This window comes from Coregonus lavaretus (genome assembly GCF_964263955.1).
Source record: "Coregonus lavaretus genome assembly, contig: HAP1_SCAFFOLD_1303, whole genome shotgun sequence".
Lineage (NCBI taxonomy): Eukaryota > Metazoa > Chordata > Actinopteri > Salmoniformes > Salmonidae > Coregonus > Coregonus lavaretus.
The window spans coordinates 14,399-30,812 of record NW_028164009.1 but is presented as its reverse complement, the minus strand read 5'-3'; the positions used below and the strand labels follow the sequence as shown (position 1 = coordinate 30,812).

General features: G+C 44.0%; 1 protein-coding gene and 1 long non-coding RNA gene across 5 annotated transcripts in view; one reads left to right on the top strand and one right to left on the bottom strand.

Annotated features, from left to right (window-relative positions):
* Positions 1-96: 96 nt before the first annotated feature.
* LOC311117578 (uncharacterized protein KIAA0930 homolog) overlaps positions 97-16,414 on the bottom strand; it is a 29,759-nt gene continuing 13,441 nt past the window's right edge. Inside the window, exons 2-5 of one of the 4 annotated variants that reach the window (XM_084192511.1) lie at positions 8,938-9,089; positions 3,299-6,118; positions 3,007-3,063; positions 97-2,890 (exon numbers count right to left, since the gene is read on the bottom strand). In XM_084192511.1, coding sequence (XP_084048637.1) covers positions 2,613-2,890; positions 3,007-3,063; positions 3,299-3,908 — 945 coding nt within the window. In that variant the 5' untranslated portion in view covers positions 3,909-6,118; positions 8,938-9,089 and the 3' untranslated portion in view covers positions 97-2,612. Of the gene's footprint in view, positions 9,090-16,414 lie in introns of all 4 variants that reach the window. The other 3 variants (XM_084192510.1, XM_084192512.1, XM_084192513.1) reach the window with 3 other exon arrangements.
* On the top strand, positions 9,237-10,296 carry LOC311117583. Its single transcript, XR_014611670.1, has 2 exons — positions 9,237-10,123; positions 10,186-10,296. It is a non-coding gene; the product is annotated as an uncharacterized lncRNA (long non-coding RNA).

Below are 16,414 nucleotides of genomic sequence, written 5' to 3'. Positions count from 1 at the left end.
GCCAAAGCTTAAAGAAGAATGTTCCTATTTTTGAAGTAATCTTTATTTTTTATATAAATAGAATGTTTTAGAAGGGTCCAGACACTTTTTTAGTGATTTGGCTTATTTTTGAGAAACTTACCCCAGCCGCGATTCACTTCCTCATTGCTTGTTGTTCAGTATCAGTGAGCGTGAGGGGAAAACAGCTCGAGTCGACCAAAATGGATTATAACACTGCGGATAAAGTTCGGAATGACATCATTTCATGTGTACAACATCGCAAAGGCATACATCACTATACTGAGAGCGTGTCCATTTCTAAAAGGACGTATTCGTTTTTTAAAGCTTTTGTTCATGTCTTTTGCTTGCCCCGAGCCAAATTACAAAAAATAAATAAGTGTCAACCCTTCTACAACATGCCATTTACATCATTGTCCTGTTTGTTGTTCAGAAGGATGTCAGGCGGCAGGTAGCTTAGTGGTTAAAACCGTTCTAATCCCCCGAGCCGACTAGGTGAAAAATATGTCGATGTACCCTTGAGCAAGGCACTTAACCCTAATTGCTCATGTAAGTCGCTCTGGCTAAGAGCGTCCCGCTAAATGACTAAAATGTAAATGTAATGTCAGAAATCTAAACTAATACGTAGACCTTATTGTCCTGTTTGCTACAAATATAGGCAGTGTATTAGGATCTCTCAACTCAGACAACATGCCTGACATCGTGACGTCATACTGGAGATACTGCTAGAATTAAAAATCGCTCATAACTGTAAACACACACACACACAAACACACACACACACACACACACACACACACGACTGGCTTCCATGGAAGGGTAAGACTATACCCTCAAGGGGAAAGCAACTTTTCAGAGGGTGACTGCATCGAATTTCATTCCCCCCAAATCAGATTCTATTTCTCCTCTGTACAAAAAACAAGAGATCAATAGGGCTTCCCTCTTCATTCAAACATATCTTCCACAGCAGCCTGGATCCTAGCCTGGCCCAATTATACTGGATGGTACATAGCAATGACAGAGCAGCTGGATCCTAGCCTGGCCCAATTATACTGGATATTACAGAGCAGCTGGATCCTAGCCTGGACCAATAATACTGGATATGACAGAGCAGCTGGATCCTAGCCTGGCCCAATAATACTGGATATGACAGAGCAGCTGGATCCTAGCCTGGCCCAATAATACTGGATATGACAGAGCAGCTGGATCCTAGCCTGGCCCAATAATACTGGATATGACAGAGCAGCTGGATCCTAGCCTGGCCCAATTATACTGGATATGACAGAGCAGCTGGATCCTAGCCTGGCCCAATTATACTGGATATGACAGAGCAGCTGGATCCTAGCCTGGCCCAATTATACTGGATATGACAGAGCAGCTGGATCCTAGCCTGGCCCAATTATACTGGATATGACAGAGCAGCTGGATCCTAGCCTGGCCCAATTATACTGGATATGACAGAGCAGCTGGATCCTAGCCTGGCCCAATAATACTGAAAGAAAAGCTGGCTAGCACTTATGTTTAAATGGGACTAGTGTTGTTGTTCCTGTAACAGGTGTCTTTTTAAAAGTTCCACGTTATAATGTTATGATTAAACAAGGGATAAGACTCAGTGCTTAAAGATGCACTCCAGGATTTTAAGCATATAGTACGAATTGGATTAGTAACATATCAAAAGAATAGCATTTTTTATTTATTTTTGCATGACGTAACATATCATGCGAAATGGATGACGTAGTACACAAAAAACAGGGACCACTTTTAGCTCGTGAGCACCACTTTCAAAACTACTGGATGAAATGATACAAAAGTTAGAGGGTGCATCTTTAACTGGTTACACCGATCTTACAGAGGGAGTATTGAATATATAACCTTGCTGATCCTAAAGTTAAATCATTCCTAATACAGTATTATGGTTTTAATATCTGATATGACTAGCGTGGAACCCTCGTATTGTCGGCATATTCAACAGCGTTTAAGAAATATATTACCTTCGACAGTGTTACCTTGTGATCAAGCCATCAATGTTTTGTGATTATTGGTGTCGTAAAAATGTTAGCTGACGGGTTAGCAATTAGCATGTTTGACATTTCAGTGGAAATACTACTATTATCATCAGCTTTTTGATAAGCGGTTTAGCAAAAGAATACGTTATTGGGCACCTTACTATTTTGTTCAATTACAAGATATATCCGTTTAATTTTGTTTAAAAAAGAGACCCCAACCACGTACCGGAAGTGTTTACTAGATAGTTGACTAGTTGGCTAGCCTTCCGGTAAAAAAAATAATGACTTGGCTGTCAACTTTTCATTGCGTAGCCTGGTGCGCCCTCCTGTGGACGATTTAAAAAATGGTCCTTCACCAACATATTCAGTGTTGGAACCAAATAATGTCTCATCATTTGTTTTACAGATTCATCTTATGTTTTGAGAAAGTAGATAACAGTTGAATACTAAAATATGAATAAATGAGTATGAATAACTTACATCAAATTAAACTTTAATTTCAGTAAAATGTGACATAAACAATGAAAACACTGTTGGAGTTTGTGTTGCAGAGATGCACTTGGAAACTAAAGGAAGAAATACACAAGATGGGTTGAATAAATATATATATTACATTTTAGACATGTATTTTTCTGTACAAATAAATAATTTCATATGAACACAAACAAAACAAACAATTAAATCTCGACCTCCATCTCCTATATTGTCACAAAAATCACAATAATAACCCAGCTCCACCGCTACCTCTGGATCCCACTGCTCACACCTGCAGTGGAACCAGTGCTGACAGAAGTCACAGCACACCCATGGCACCTCGGATCTACACTCCTGAGAGGAGCTTGCAGGCGTATCACGCTCCCCGCAGCGAGCACAGCAGGTGGTGTCTTCTTTTATTAAAAAAATAATAATACAATTGATTAACATGGTTTTGCAAAATGTAGAAGTTCTTCAAAAACAATAGTAATTGATACAACTGAGAGAGAGAGAAAAACAGATGAAGTACCTGAGAGCGGTGCCATGGGTGGCGTGACCGGTGGAGCTTTTCTCTTCCTTATCTGTGCTGCAGTTTGAGAAAAAGTACTGTTAGACTGAGCATGTTTCATGAAAACCCTTTGCAACTTTTTTACATCAATACCTCTGGAGGAAGCTGCAGAGGGTTTGGAGGAGGCGGAGATGACTTGAGGGGTGGTGCTATGGACTGTAGATATGTAAAGATATATATATATATTTTTTTTTTTACATTGCCGTTTTATAAAACAGATAAGTCATTTTTTCGTTATTTAACATGTGTTTACCTGGTGGACTAAACCGCTGACGATGGCTTGGAGGAGCTGGTGTTTGTAACGGTGGGGTTGAGGGGCCGACGACGGTGTGGCCGGGAGAGTAGGCACGTGGCCTTCTGCAGCTGGGGACTCCGGCGGCTCCTACAGGTGTTGCACACTGGGAGGCACTGGCAGTGGTGATGCAGCTGTCAGGAGTGGTTCCAGCAGGGGGTCTTGCAGAGGCGATGGCGCCAATGGTCTCATCCATGGCAGCCCTCTCCTGTGCCCTCTGTGTTCTGAGGGCTGCCCAACGCCCTTTCTCCACTGCCTCGGTCCTCTCCTTCTCACCCCTCTCCTGCCACTGGCGCGTGTATTCCTCCCCGGTGAGGCATGTGGCGACCACAGGGAGTCTTCTGTATCGGTCCAGCCGATACTTCAGGACAGTAAGGATGTGCCCCAGGTCCTTCGCTATCAGCCCTCCCTCTATTAGGGGGTGCTCTTCTAGAGATAGGGATAGGACTGGGACTGGAGATGGGGCTGAGGGTCCTCCTGTGGTCGCTGGGGAGGAGGCGCTGACGGATGGCACAGTGCTGCTGGTTCCAGGAGAGGTGGTTGTGGGACCCGGTAGGGACCGAGACGGCATTAAAACGGGACCCTTCAATGGCTGAAGGGTCAAAAAGGGAAGAGGCCACACTTCTTAAACCCTTCCACCACATAGCGCATGTCCTTGCATCGCAGGTACGGGTAACGGAATACTCTGGCAAATTCTGATTTGTTTACCATGTAGGATTGGTCAAAATGGCTGAGGTCTCCAGCCACCTTGGAGAACTCAGCTTTTAAAGGGCCAAAGTATGCCACGTCCAGCAGCCACTGGTGTGTGTATATGTGTACATATAACTTTTTTGAAAAATCTAAAAACGTACCTTACATAAATTGCACTGAACATCGGTGGTCAGCTAGCTAGAAGGGTGTGTCTTTAGTCGCAAAAACGTACCGTTATTTTCCAGTCCATTTAAGACATATGAGCACGGTTCTGCCTGCCCCGCCTCGCTCTCCGTCGCCTGCGTGCTCTTTCTCCTCGCCTAATGATGCAAGTGTGTTCAGTCTTTGCTCTGTTGCGTGTAGAATATTCTATCCTATTCACCGCACCGATGTCGCTGGGATACAGAGGTATCTTCAGGTGGGTACTCTTTGTTGCTGAGTGGGTGGTGGGGGTGTTTGTCTCATAATATTAAATTACGGTAGGTTACCGGTAGAGCATGTATCGATGACCCTTTACAGACATAATGGAATGCACCTGGGCCACGGCATGTCTGTTTGTCTGTTAGGGTAGGCTACACTACGTCTTTTTTTAAAATGCCAACATGAAACCTTCTCTGAGATTGGAATGAGTATTTTACTGTCTGTCAAGGAATGCAGCTTCTGAAGCGGGACTAACATCCATCACCAGAACGGTCAATCAAATCATCTTGAGCTGCTGCGCAAAGCCTGCCTGAGCGCAGACCACTCTCTCCTAAACAAAAATACTTTAAAACGTTTGTTAAATACAGTGACTTAACAAGACATTTGGTAGAAATAAAACATCTAGCTACCCTAACATTTAAAAAAAAAAAAATTAAAAATCAGCAACTTTTATTGTTGTCAGAAAAAAACAATACTGAACATTTATATGCCGGAGCAGAATTCTACTGTCTGAAAAGGCGAAAAGACGCTTCTGATGCGGCACTTTTAAAAAGTGATCAATTGTCGCTAATCGACATGTTACCATAGCTGCATTCTGTCTGTAAAGGGTTGCAGTAGATATAACTTTTATTTCCCGGCCCTAGCAGTCATACATTCGTAATAGGACCATTATTCTGCATTGTGAATTGACATGGAACTTTGATTTTTTTTCTTATCGTTGTAACGGAAAACCGATTTTTTTTTAAATTGCCGTTTAAACGTTAAGCAAAATTGTCCATTTGTGTTACATTGGTGAATAAAAACTCATACAGTATGAAAAATGTATGCACTCACTAACTGTACGTCGCTCTGGATAAGAGCGTCTGCTAAAAATGACTACAAAATAAAAAATTACAAATACTTCCTACCCTTTAATTGCATAAATGGCTATGCATATATGCTATGCTTATCTGTTACTTGGCAAAACAACCAGGTAATCTCAGTATACAGCGCCTTCGGAAAGTCTTCAGACCCCTTGACTTGGTCCACATTTTGTTACGTTACAGCCTTATTCTAAAATTGATTCTTTTTTTCCTCATCAATCTACACACAAGACCCCATAATCACAAAGCAAAAATAGGTTTTTTGATTATTTTGCTAATTTATTACAAATAAAAAAAACAGAAATACAATTGAAGTCGGAAGTTTACATACACTTAGGTTGGAGTCATTAAAACTCGTATTTCAACCACTCCACAAATGCCTTGTTAACAAACTATAGTTTTGGCAAGTCGGTTAGGACATCTACTTTGTGCATGACACAAGTAATTTTTCCAACAATTGTTTACAGACAGATTATTTCACTTATAATTCACTGTATCACAATTCCAGTGGGACAGAAGTTTACGTACACTAAGTTGACTGTGCCTTTAAACAGCTTGGAAAATTCCAGAAAATTATGTCATGGCTTTAGAAGCTTCTGATAGGCTAATTGACATCATTTGAGTCAATTGGAGGTGTACCTGTGGATGTATTTCAAGGCCTACCTTCAAACTCAGTGCCTCTCTGCTTGACATCATGGGAAAAATCAAAAGAAATCACCCAAGAACTCAGAAAAAGAATTGTAGACCTCCACAAGTCTGGTTCATCTTTGGGAGCAATTTCCAAAACGCCTGAAGGTACCACGTTCATCTGTACAAACAATAGCATGCAAGTATAAACACCATGGGACCACGTGGCCGTCATACCACTCAGGAAGGAGACGCGTTCTGTCTCCTAGAGATGAACGTACTTTGGTGCGAAATGTGCAAATCAATCCCAGAACAACAGCAAGGCTATATGGTTATTGTTGACGTTGTCATATCCATAATCAATATGAAAAGGCCAGACAAGGAAGTGAAGCGTTTTTACTGGAAATTGGTCACGTGACAATAAACAACATGTGAAAATAAAAGGTGTTAGAATATCCAAACTGATAGAGAACATTCCACAGCCTGGAGAAAGACCAGGGAAATCACTTAGAATGTTTCCACCAGGGTCATGCACTAATCATGAAGCAAATTTAGAACCTTTATTACTCAAAAACATAAAAACACTGTCAAATACCGTCAAAAATGAGGAAAATATTGTGATATGATATTTTGGCCATATCACCCAGCCCTGTAAATCTATTCTATTCTAAGCCAGTATTGGATGAAGAAGCACTTCACCATCTCTCACCCAGGCTGTTAATACAGGAGGTGATGGGAGGAGGTTTTATACCAACAACACCTCCTTCACTATCTGGATCTTCCCTTAAAATCTAACAGGTAGAATAAACCTCTTCAGAAATGGCATGGCTCCCAAAGTTTATAAACTTATTCTCTGTAATACCATTTACCCCAACCGAAGACATTCTTTAAAAGAAGTATACTCAGTCATAACAGACTTTATATGGGCAAATAAAACTCAGAGTAAAACTTTCCTTTTTACATCTTCCTGAGTCCGAGGGGGGTTTTAACTTTCCAGACTTGGAATTGTATCAACTCGCCACCCAAGGCTTTTACTAGAGACATATAGTTAAATGTACTAAAGAGGAACAATGGGTACATATTGAAGATGTGCATGCTCATCCCCAGAATACTTTTATGTGTCTATTTTCAAAAGGATAAACCTAAGAACATTAACAACTTCATAGTTAAGAACACTATAACAACATGGAAGAAAATGGAACGTATTCTACAAGAACCAAATATAACTCCCTAGAAACACAACCCTATGGAATAATCCTTGGATAGCTTTTCAGAACTCACCGATAAATTGGTCCTCATGGAAAACCAAAGGCACAGAAACCGTAAATGACTTGGTAACAGGAAATACATTTATTTCCATGACTGCTTTAAAAAGCAATTTTGGATTGACCCAATGTAGATATTTTCAAATACAATCAAACCAATTTAAAAAACGACTCATACTGAGCAACAGTAACAGACCCTACACACACACACACTAGAGGTGCAAGGACAAACAACTTCTGCCAGACACACACACTGTCTCACTCTCACTGTCTCACTCTCACACACACACTGTCTCACTCTCACACACACACTGTCTCACTCTCACACACACACTGTCTCACTCTCACACACACACTGTCTCACTCTCACACACACACTGTCTCACTCTCACACACACACTGTCTCACTCTCACTGTCTCACTCACACACTGTCTCACTCACACACTGTCTCACTCTCACTGTCTCACTGTCTCACACACACTGTCTCACTCTCACTGTCTCACTCTCACACACACACTGTCTCACTCTCACTGTCTCACTCTCACACTGTCTCACTCTCACACACACACTGTCTCACTCTCACTGTCTCACTCTCACTGTCTCACTCTCACACTGTCTCACTCTCACACACACACTGTCTCACTCTCACTGTCTCACTCTCACACACACACTGTCTCACTCTCACTGTCTCACTCTCACACTGTCTCACTCACACACACACTGTCTCACTCTCACTGTCTCACTCTCACTGTCTCACTCTCACACTGTCTCACTCTCACACACACACTGTCTCACTCTCACACTGTCTCACTCTCACACACACACTGTCTCACTCTCACTGTCTCACTCTCACACTCTCACACACACACTGTCTCACTCTCACTGTCTCACTCTCACACACACACACTGTCTCACTCTCACTGTCTCACTCTCACACACACTGTCTCACTCTCACACACACACTGTCTCACTCTCACACACACACACTGTCTCACTCTCACACACACACTGTCTCACTCTCACACACACACACTGTCTCACTCTCACACACACACACACTGTCTCACTCTTACACACACACACACTGTCTCACTCTTACACACACACACTGTCTCACTCTTACACACACACACTGTCTCACTCTCACACACACACACACACTGTCTCACTCTCACACACACACTGTCTCACTCTCACACACACACACACACTGTCTCACTCTCACACACACACACACTGTCTCACTCTCACACACACACACACACACACTGTCTCACTCTCACACACACACACACACTGTCTCACTCTCACACACACACACACACTGTCTCACTCTCACACACACACACACACTGTCTCACTCTCACACACACACACACACTGTCTCACTCTCACACACACACACACACTGTCTCACTCTCACACACACACACACTGTCTCACTCTCACACACACACACACTGTCTCACTCTCACACACACACTGTCTCACTTTCACACACACACTGTCTCACTCTCACACACACACTGTCTCACTCTCACACACACACTGTCTCACTCTCACACACACACACTGTCTCACTCTCACACACACACACACACACACAGTCTCACTCTCACACACACACACACACACACACACTGTCTCACTCTCACACACACACCGTCTCACTCTCACTCTCACACACACACACTGTCTCACTCTTTCACACACACACTACTCTTGCTCGCTCACCTTCTTGCCCTCTGATTGGTCGGGGCTGACGTATGACAGCTTCCTGCGGACGTAGAACAACATGTCGTCCTGTTCCCGCGGCGACAGCTTCTCCATGAAGTACGTGGAGAACATCCATGTCCAGAACACGATGCGGTCGTCCTTAAAACACCCTGGAAGAAAACACACGAGACAGAGTCAGAGAGAGAGTCAGAGACAGAGACAGAGACAGAGACAGAGAGAGAGAGAGAGAGAGAGAGAGAGAGAGAGAGAGAGAGAGAGAGAGAGAGAGAGAGAGAGAGAGAGAGAGAGAGAACACCCTGGAACGGAGAGACAGAGAGAGACATACACAGGTGTCATTTCAATGTGTGCAATAACTGGCCAATAGTTTTTTTTCTTTCTTTGTTTTCTAACCAATAGCAATGTGTTGCTATGGGCCATGTGTTGCTATGGGCAATATGTTGACTTCTGTGTTGAAATATGTATCTGTGTCCTGACGTCTGGTTTTAATGTATGATGGATTTATGTTTTGTATAGAATGTTTCCATGTCTAGAAGTATAGAATGTTTCCATGTCTAGAATGTTTCCATGTCTAGAAGTATAGAATGTTTCCATGTCTAGAAGTATAGAATGTTTCCATGTCTAGAAGTATAGAATGTTTCCATGTCTAGATGTATAGAATGTTTCCATGTCTAGAATGTTTCCATGTCTAGAAGTATAGAATGTTTCCATGTCTATAGGTATAGAATGTTTCCATGTCTATAGGTATAGAATGTTTCCATGTCTATAGGTATAGAATGTTTCCATGTCTATAGGTATAGAATGTTTCCATGTCTATAGGTATAGAATGTTTCCATGTCTATAGGTATAGAATGTTTCCATGTCTAGATGTATAGAATGTTTCCATGTCTAGAATGTTTCCATGTCTAGAATTATAGAATGTTTCCATGTCTAGAAGTATAGAATGTTTCCATGTCTAGAAGTATAGAATGTTTCCATGTCTAGAAGTATAGAATGTTTCCATGTCTAGAAGTATAGAATGTTTCCATGTCTAGAAGTATAGAATGTTTCCATGTCTAGAAGTATAGAATGTTTCCATGTCTAGAAGTATAGAATGTTTCCATGTCTAGAAGTATAGAATGTTTCCATGTCTAGAAGTATAGAATGTTTCCATGTCTATAGGTATAGAATGTTTCCATGTCTAGAAGTATAGAATGTGGTATAGAATGTTTCCATGTCTAGAAGTATAGAATGTTTCCATGTCTATAGGTATAGAATGTTTCCATGTCTAGAAGTATAGAATGTTTCCATGTCTAGATGTTCACCCATGTCTAGATTAGAGCTGTGCCCGAAAATTAAATAAAAAACGTTGTCGACCTAGTCGTCGATTGGTGGACATTCTAAAACGTGTATTTTTCCCTCCGTAAGGGAAAAAGCCACTCCTCAGTAGAAGGCACATGACAGCCCGCTTGGAGTTTACCAAATGGCACCTAAAGACTCTCAGACCAGGAGAAACAAGATTCTCTGCTCTGATAAAACCAAGACTGAACTCTTTGGCCTGAATGCCAAGCGTCACGTCTGGAGGAAACCAGGCACCGCTCATCACCTGGCCCATACCATCCCTACGGTGAAGCATGGTGGTGGCAGCATCATGCTGTGGGGATGTTTTTCTGCTAGAATTTCATTCAGTGCTTGTGTCGGCTTGAGGTAAGACTGCATTGTTCAGCATAAACCAGGGATGGGCAACTTTGATTGGGGGTGGAGGCATCAAAAAAACTGAACTCATCACGAGGGGACTTTTTAGCAGCCCCCCTTGTGACAGCAAAAACATTATAATAAATTAAAGTTAATTTCATGCAACTCTACTGATTTTGGCATAGGGTGGAGGCAAATGTATGCAGTTTTTAATATGATAACTGATGATCAAATGGGCCCCACCTCGGTCGGTAATTCGTCCTTGCTTACTACAAGTTTACATAGCTGGCCGCTAGACTAACATTTTAGATGATATGGGCTAAATGAGTGACTGCTGATGCACAAACAGATTTGGAAACCTTCTGTATTCTAGTATTCTAACTCTCTACAGGAAGTTGAGACCCTGACAGAGTTCCTAAACATGTAATAAAAATATATGATTATTTATTTATTTATTTATTTTTAAATTAGTCTGCGGGCCTACAAAGGAGGGCCCGTGGGGCGCCAGTTCCTGTGAATTTATGGCAACTAGGAAGTAGAAAACAGCACACACACTCAGACTGAGCGTTGATTATTCATCCTACAGATAGCAGAGCAGAAAAGGCAGTAGAAAAGCCAAATTTAGACATTTAGAGATGCAAATGGGTAGTTACAGTCTTGTCCCATCGCTGCAACTCCTGTACGGACTCGGGAGATGCGAAGGTTGAGAGCCATGCGTCCTCCGAAACACGACCCTGCCAAGCCGCACTGCTTCTTGACACACTGCTCGCTTAACCCGGAAGCCAGCAGCGCCAATGTGTCGGAGGAAACACTGTACAACTGGCGACCAAAGCCAGCTTGCAGGCGCCCGGCCCACCACAAGGAGTCGCTAGAGCGCGATGGGACAAGGACATCCCGGCCGGCCAAACCCTCCCCTAACCCGGACCACGCTGGGCCAATTGTGCGCCGCCTCATGGGGTCTCCAGGTTGCGGCCGGCTGCGACACAGCCTGGAATCAAACCCGGGTCTGTAGTGACGCCTCTAGCACTGAGATGCAGTGCCTTAGACTGCTGCGCCACTCGGTCTGTAGTGACGCCTCTAGCCCCGAGATGTAGTGCCTTAGACCGCTGCTCCACTCGGTCTGTAGTGACGCCTCTAGCACTGAGATGCAGTGCCTTAGACCGCTGTGCCACTCGGTCTGTAGTGACGCCTATAGCACTGAGATGCAGTGCCTTAGACCGCTGCTCCACTCGGTCTGTAGTGACGCCTCTAGCACTGAGATGCAGTGCCTTAGACCGCTGAGATGCAGTGCCTTAGACCGCTGCGCCACTCGGTCTGTAGTGACGCCTCAAGCACTGAGATGCAGTGCCTTAGACCGCTGCGCCACTCGGTCTGTAGTGACGCCTCAAGCACTGAGATGCAGTGCCTTAGACCGCTGCGCCACTCGGTCTGTAGTGACGCCTATAGCACTGAGATGCAGTGCCTTAGACCGCTGCTCCACTTGGTCTGTAGTGACGCCCCTAGCACTGAGATGCAGTGCCTTAGACCGCTGCTCCACTCGGTCTGTAGTGACGCCTCTAGCACTGAGATGCAGTGCCTTAGACCGCTGAGATGCAGTGCCTTAGACCGCTGCTCCACTCGGTCTGTAGTGACGCCTATAGCACTGAGATGCAGTGCCTTAGACCGCTGCTCCACTCGGTCTGTAGTGACGCCTCTAGCACTGAGATGCAGTGCCTTAGACCGCTGCGCCACTCGGTCTGTAGTGACGCCTCTAGCACTGAGATGCAGTGCCTTAGACCACTGCTCCACTTGGTCTGTAGTGACGCCTCTAGCACTGAGATGCAGTGCCTTAGACCACTGCTCCACTCGGTCTGTAGTGACGCCTCTAGCACTGAGATGCAGTGCCTTAGACCGCTGCTCCACTCGGTCTGTAGTGACGCCTCTAGCACTGAGATGCAGTGCCTTAGACCGCTGCTCCACTCGGTCTGTAGTGACGCCTCAAGCACTGAGATGCAGTGCCTTAGACCGCTGCTCCACTCGGGAGGCCCCACAATTGACCGGTTTCTAGCAGTTCCAGTATTTCTCCCAGGAAAAGGGAGTGGGTTTGAGAGGGAAATCCCCTTAAATCTCAGTAACCCGGTTCCCGCCGTTAACCCCCAACACACACACACTCCCTTTAGAGGTACGATCTACTCTAATTTACACAATGCAGTAGAGAGAGATACTGGCCAAAACACATGCAGTAGAGGAGAGATACTGGCCAAAACACATGCAGTAGAGGAGAGATACTGGCCAAAACACATGCAGTAGAGAGAGATACTGGCCAAAACACATGCAGTAGAGAGAGATACTGGCCAAAACACATGCAGTAGAGAGATATACTGGCCAAAACACATGCAGTAGAGGGAGATACTGGCCAAAACACATGCAAGCGCACACCACACAAACCCACACAAAACAGCTCTTCCAGTAGTGCCTGAGGCAAGGAGAGCTCCATTCTCCACTGATATCCGTCCTTCCATCTCCGACACAGTGAACAAACAGACTGAACGGTAACGTCATGCGTCAACATTATAAAAGGTCACCAGTCCTCGACTTCTCACTGTTCAAACACCAGGAAAAGGTCACTTTGTTTCTATTTTTACCAGACAGGTAATCCTCCGTCTCTATTGGCCCAGACAGGTAATCCTCCGTCTCTATTGGACCAGACTGCTAAGTGATCCTTCATTCGGTAACACTTTATTTGAAGGGTCCGTATTAGAACGTCTACAAGGAATTTATAAATTGCGTGTTCACCATTTTATTAAAATCATTACTCCCACATTTATAAACCATTTACTAAAATCATTAGAAAAAAGTATTTTTTGCAGTCTCTAATCTAAAAGTGGACAATCGAACAGACTGAAATCATAGCAATAAGCCATTTGCTACATTGGTGTCAGAAGTCGGATGGCGGCTATGAGGCCATTGGAACGCACGGCCCGGATGTGTGAGACAGCTTAGGTTAGTCGAAGCATAATCTCTGTTGACCCAGAACTGAAGTCTGATGAGATGCTCGATTAAGTTCTGGGTCAATGCGAAATCATCATTTGTCCAAATAACCAATGACAAAAATAAATAAAAAAGAACCGGAACTAATGCTGCTGACCTCACGTATCCTGTTGCACCATGACAGAGCTACAGTACCATTTATATGTTTACGTAGTCTGTCCACGAGAGATTAGTCGAAGCACGGACACGTGCCTTCCTGTTTCGGAGGGACCAGTGTAGCGATCCTCACTACATGAGCCACGTTACAATTCCTCCTACCAAGTGGGTTAGCCTTATTGGTGCGATGCGTAGGGTGTTTGCCTTTCACACCGGAGAGCCGGGGTTTTGCTTCCCAGCCCCGCAGTTTGCTACAACTTCCTAACTTTATTTAAGACTGGTCTTTTCAAGTCCTCTGCTTATTGGCCATTTCTTTTCCTATTACAGCAGGACCTTTCATCACACTGCTGGCAGAGGAAGAAGAGCCAGACAGACAGTCATTACCAAGACGGAGATCTCCAAATAGGACCGTCCTAGAAGACGGAGATCTCCAAATAGGACCGTCCTAGAAGACGGAGATCTCCAAATAGGACCGTCCTAGAAGACGGAGACCTCCAAATAGGACCGTCCTAGAAGACGGAGACCTCCAAATAGGACCGTCCTAGAAGACGGAGATCTCCAAATAGGACCGTCCTAGAAGACGGAGATCTCCAAATAGGACCGTCCTAGAAGACGGAGATCTCCAAATAGGACCGTCCTAGAAGACGGAGATCTCCAAATAGGACCGTCCTAGAAGACGGAGATCTCCAAATAGGACCGTCCTAGAAGACGGAGATCTCCAAATAGGACCGTCCTAGAAGACGGAGATCTCCAAATAGGACCGTCCTAGAAGACGGAGATCTCCAAATAGGACCGTCCTAGAAGACGGAGATTTCCAAATAGGACCGTCCTAGAAGACGGAGATTTCCAAATAGGACCGTCCTAGAAGACGGAGATCTCCAAATAGGACCGTCCTAGAAGACGGAGATCTCCAAATAGGACCGTCCTAGAAGACGGAGATCTCCAAATAGCACCGTCCTAGAAGACGGAGATCTCCAAATAGGACCGTCCTAGAAGACGGAGATCTCCAAATAGGACCGTCCTAGAAGACGGAGATCTCCAAATAGGACCGTCCTAGAAGACGGAGATCTCCAAATAGGACCGTCCTAGAAGACGGAGATCTCCAAATAGCACCGTCCTAGAAGACGGAGATCTCCAAATAGGACCGTCCTAGAAGACGGAGATCTCCAAATAGGACCGTCCTAGAAGACGGAGATCTCCAAATAGGACCGTCCTAGAAGACGGAGATCTCCAAATAGGACCGTCCTAGAAGATGGAGATCTCCAAATAGGACCGTCCTAGAAGACGAAGACCTCCAAATAGAACCGTCCTAGAAGACGGAGATCTCCAAATAGGACCGTCCTAGAAGATGGAGATCTCCAAATAGGACCGTCCTAGAAGATGGAGATCTCCAAATAGGACCGTCCTAGAAGACGAAGACCTCCAAATAGAACCGTCCTAGAAGACGGAGATCTCCAAATAGGACCGTCCTAGAAGATGGAGATCTCCAAATAGAACCGTCCTAGAAGACGGAGATCTCCAAATAGGACCGTCCTAGAAGACGGAGATCTCCATTAAAAGTAAGTCACGTCACGACAACATTGTAGTTACTCCACAATACTAACCTAATTGACAGAGTGAAAAGGAGGAAGACTGTCCAGAATAAAACTATTCCAAAACATGCTTCCTGTTGTTTGCAACAAGACAATAAAGTAAAACTGCAAAAAATTTGTCAAAGCAATTCACTTTTTGTCCTTAATATGAAGTGTTTGGGGCAAATCCAATACAACACATTACGGAGTACCACTCTCCATTTTTTAAAGCAAAATCCTAGAGGAAAACCTGGTTCAGTCTGCTTTCCACCAGACACTGGGAGACAAATTCACCTTTCAGCAGGACAATAACCTAAAACACAAGGCTAAATCTACACTGGAGTTGCTCACCAAGAAGACAGTGAATATTCCTGAGTGGCCGAGTTACAGTTTTGACTTAAATCTGCTTGAAAATCTATGGTAAGACTTGAAAATGGCTGTCTAGCAATGATCAACAACCAACTTGACAGAGATTGAAGAACTTTGAAAATAATAAAAAACAGGCAAACGTTGCACAATGCAGGTTGTGGAAAGCTCTTAGAGACTTACCCAGAAAGCTCTTAGAGACTTACCCAGAAAGCTCTTAGAGACTTACCCAGAAAGCTCTTAGAGACTTACCCAGAAAGCTCTTAGAGACTTACCCAGAAAGACCTTAGAGACTTACCCAGAAAGCTCTTAGAGACTTACCCAGAAAGCCGTTAGAGACTTACCCAGAAAGCTCTTAGAGACTTACCCAGAAAGACTCACAGCTGTAAATCGCTGCCATAGGTGATTCTAAAATGTATTGACTCAGGGGGTCGAATACTTATCTAATCTAGATACAAGTGCTTTACAGAGTGGTAGAATTTGTAAAGCACTTTGACAAGAGTATTGTGTGTAGATCGTTGACAACAAAATGACATTTGAATCCATTTGAATCCCACAACAAAATATGGAAGAAGTCAAGGAGTGTGAATACTTTCTGAAGAGCCGGTATATTGTCCATTACTTTATACCACAGCCAGAGGGTCAGTCCATTACTTTATACCACAGCCAGAGGGTCAGTCCATTACTTTATACCACAGCCAGAGGGTCAGTAGTTGATCACATATAGTTTCAGTTGTACA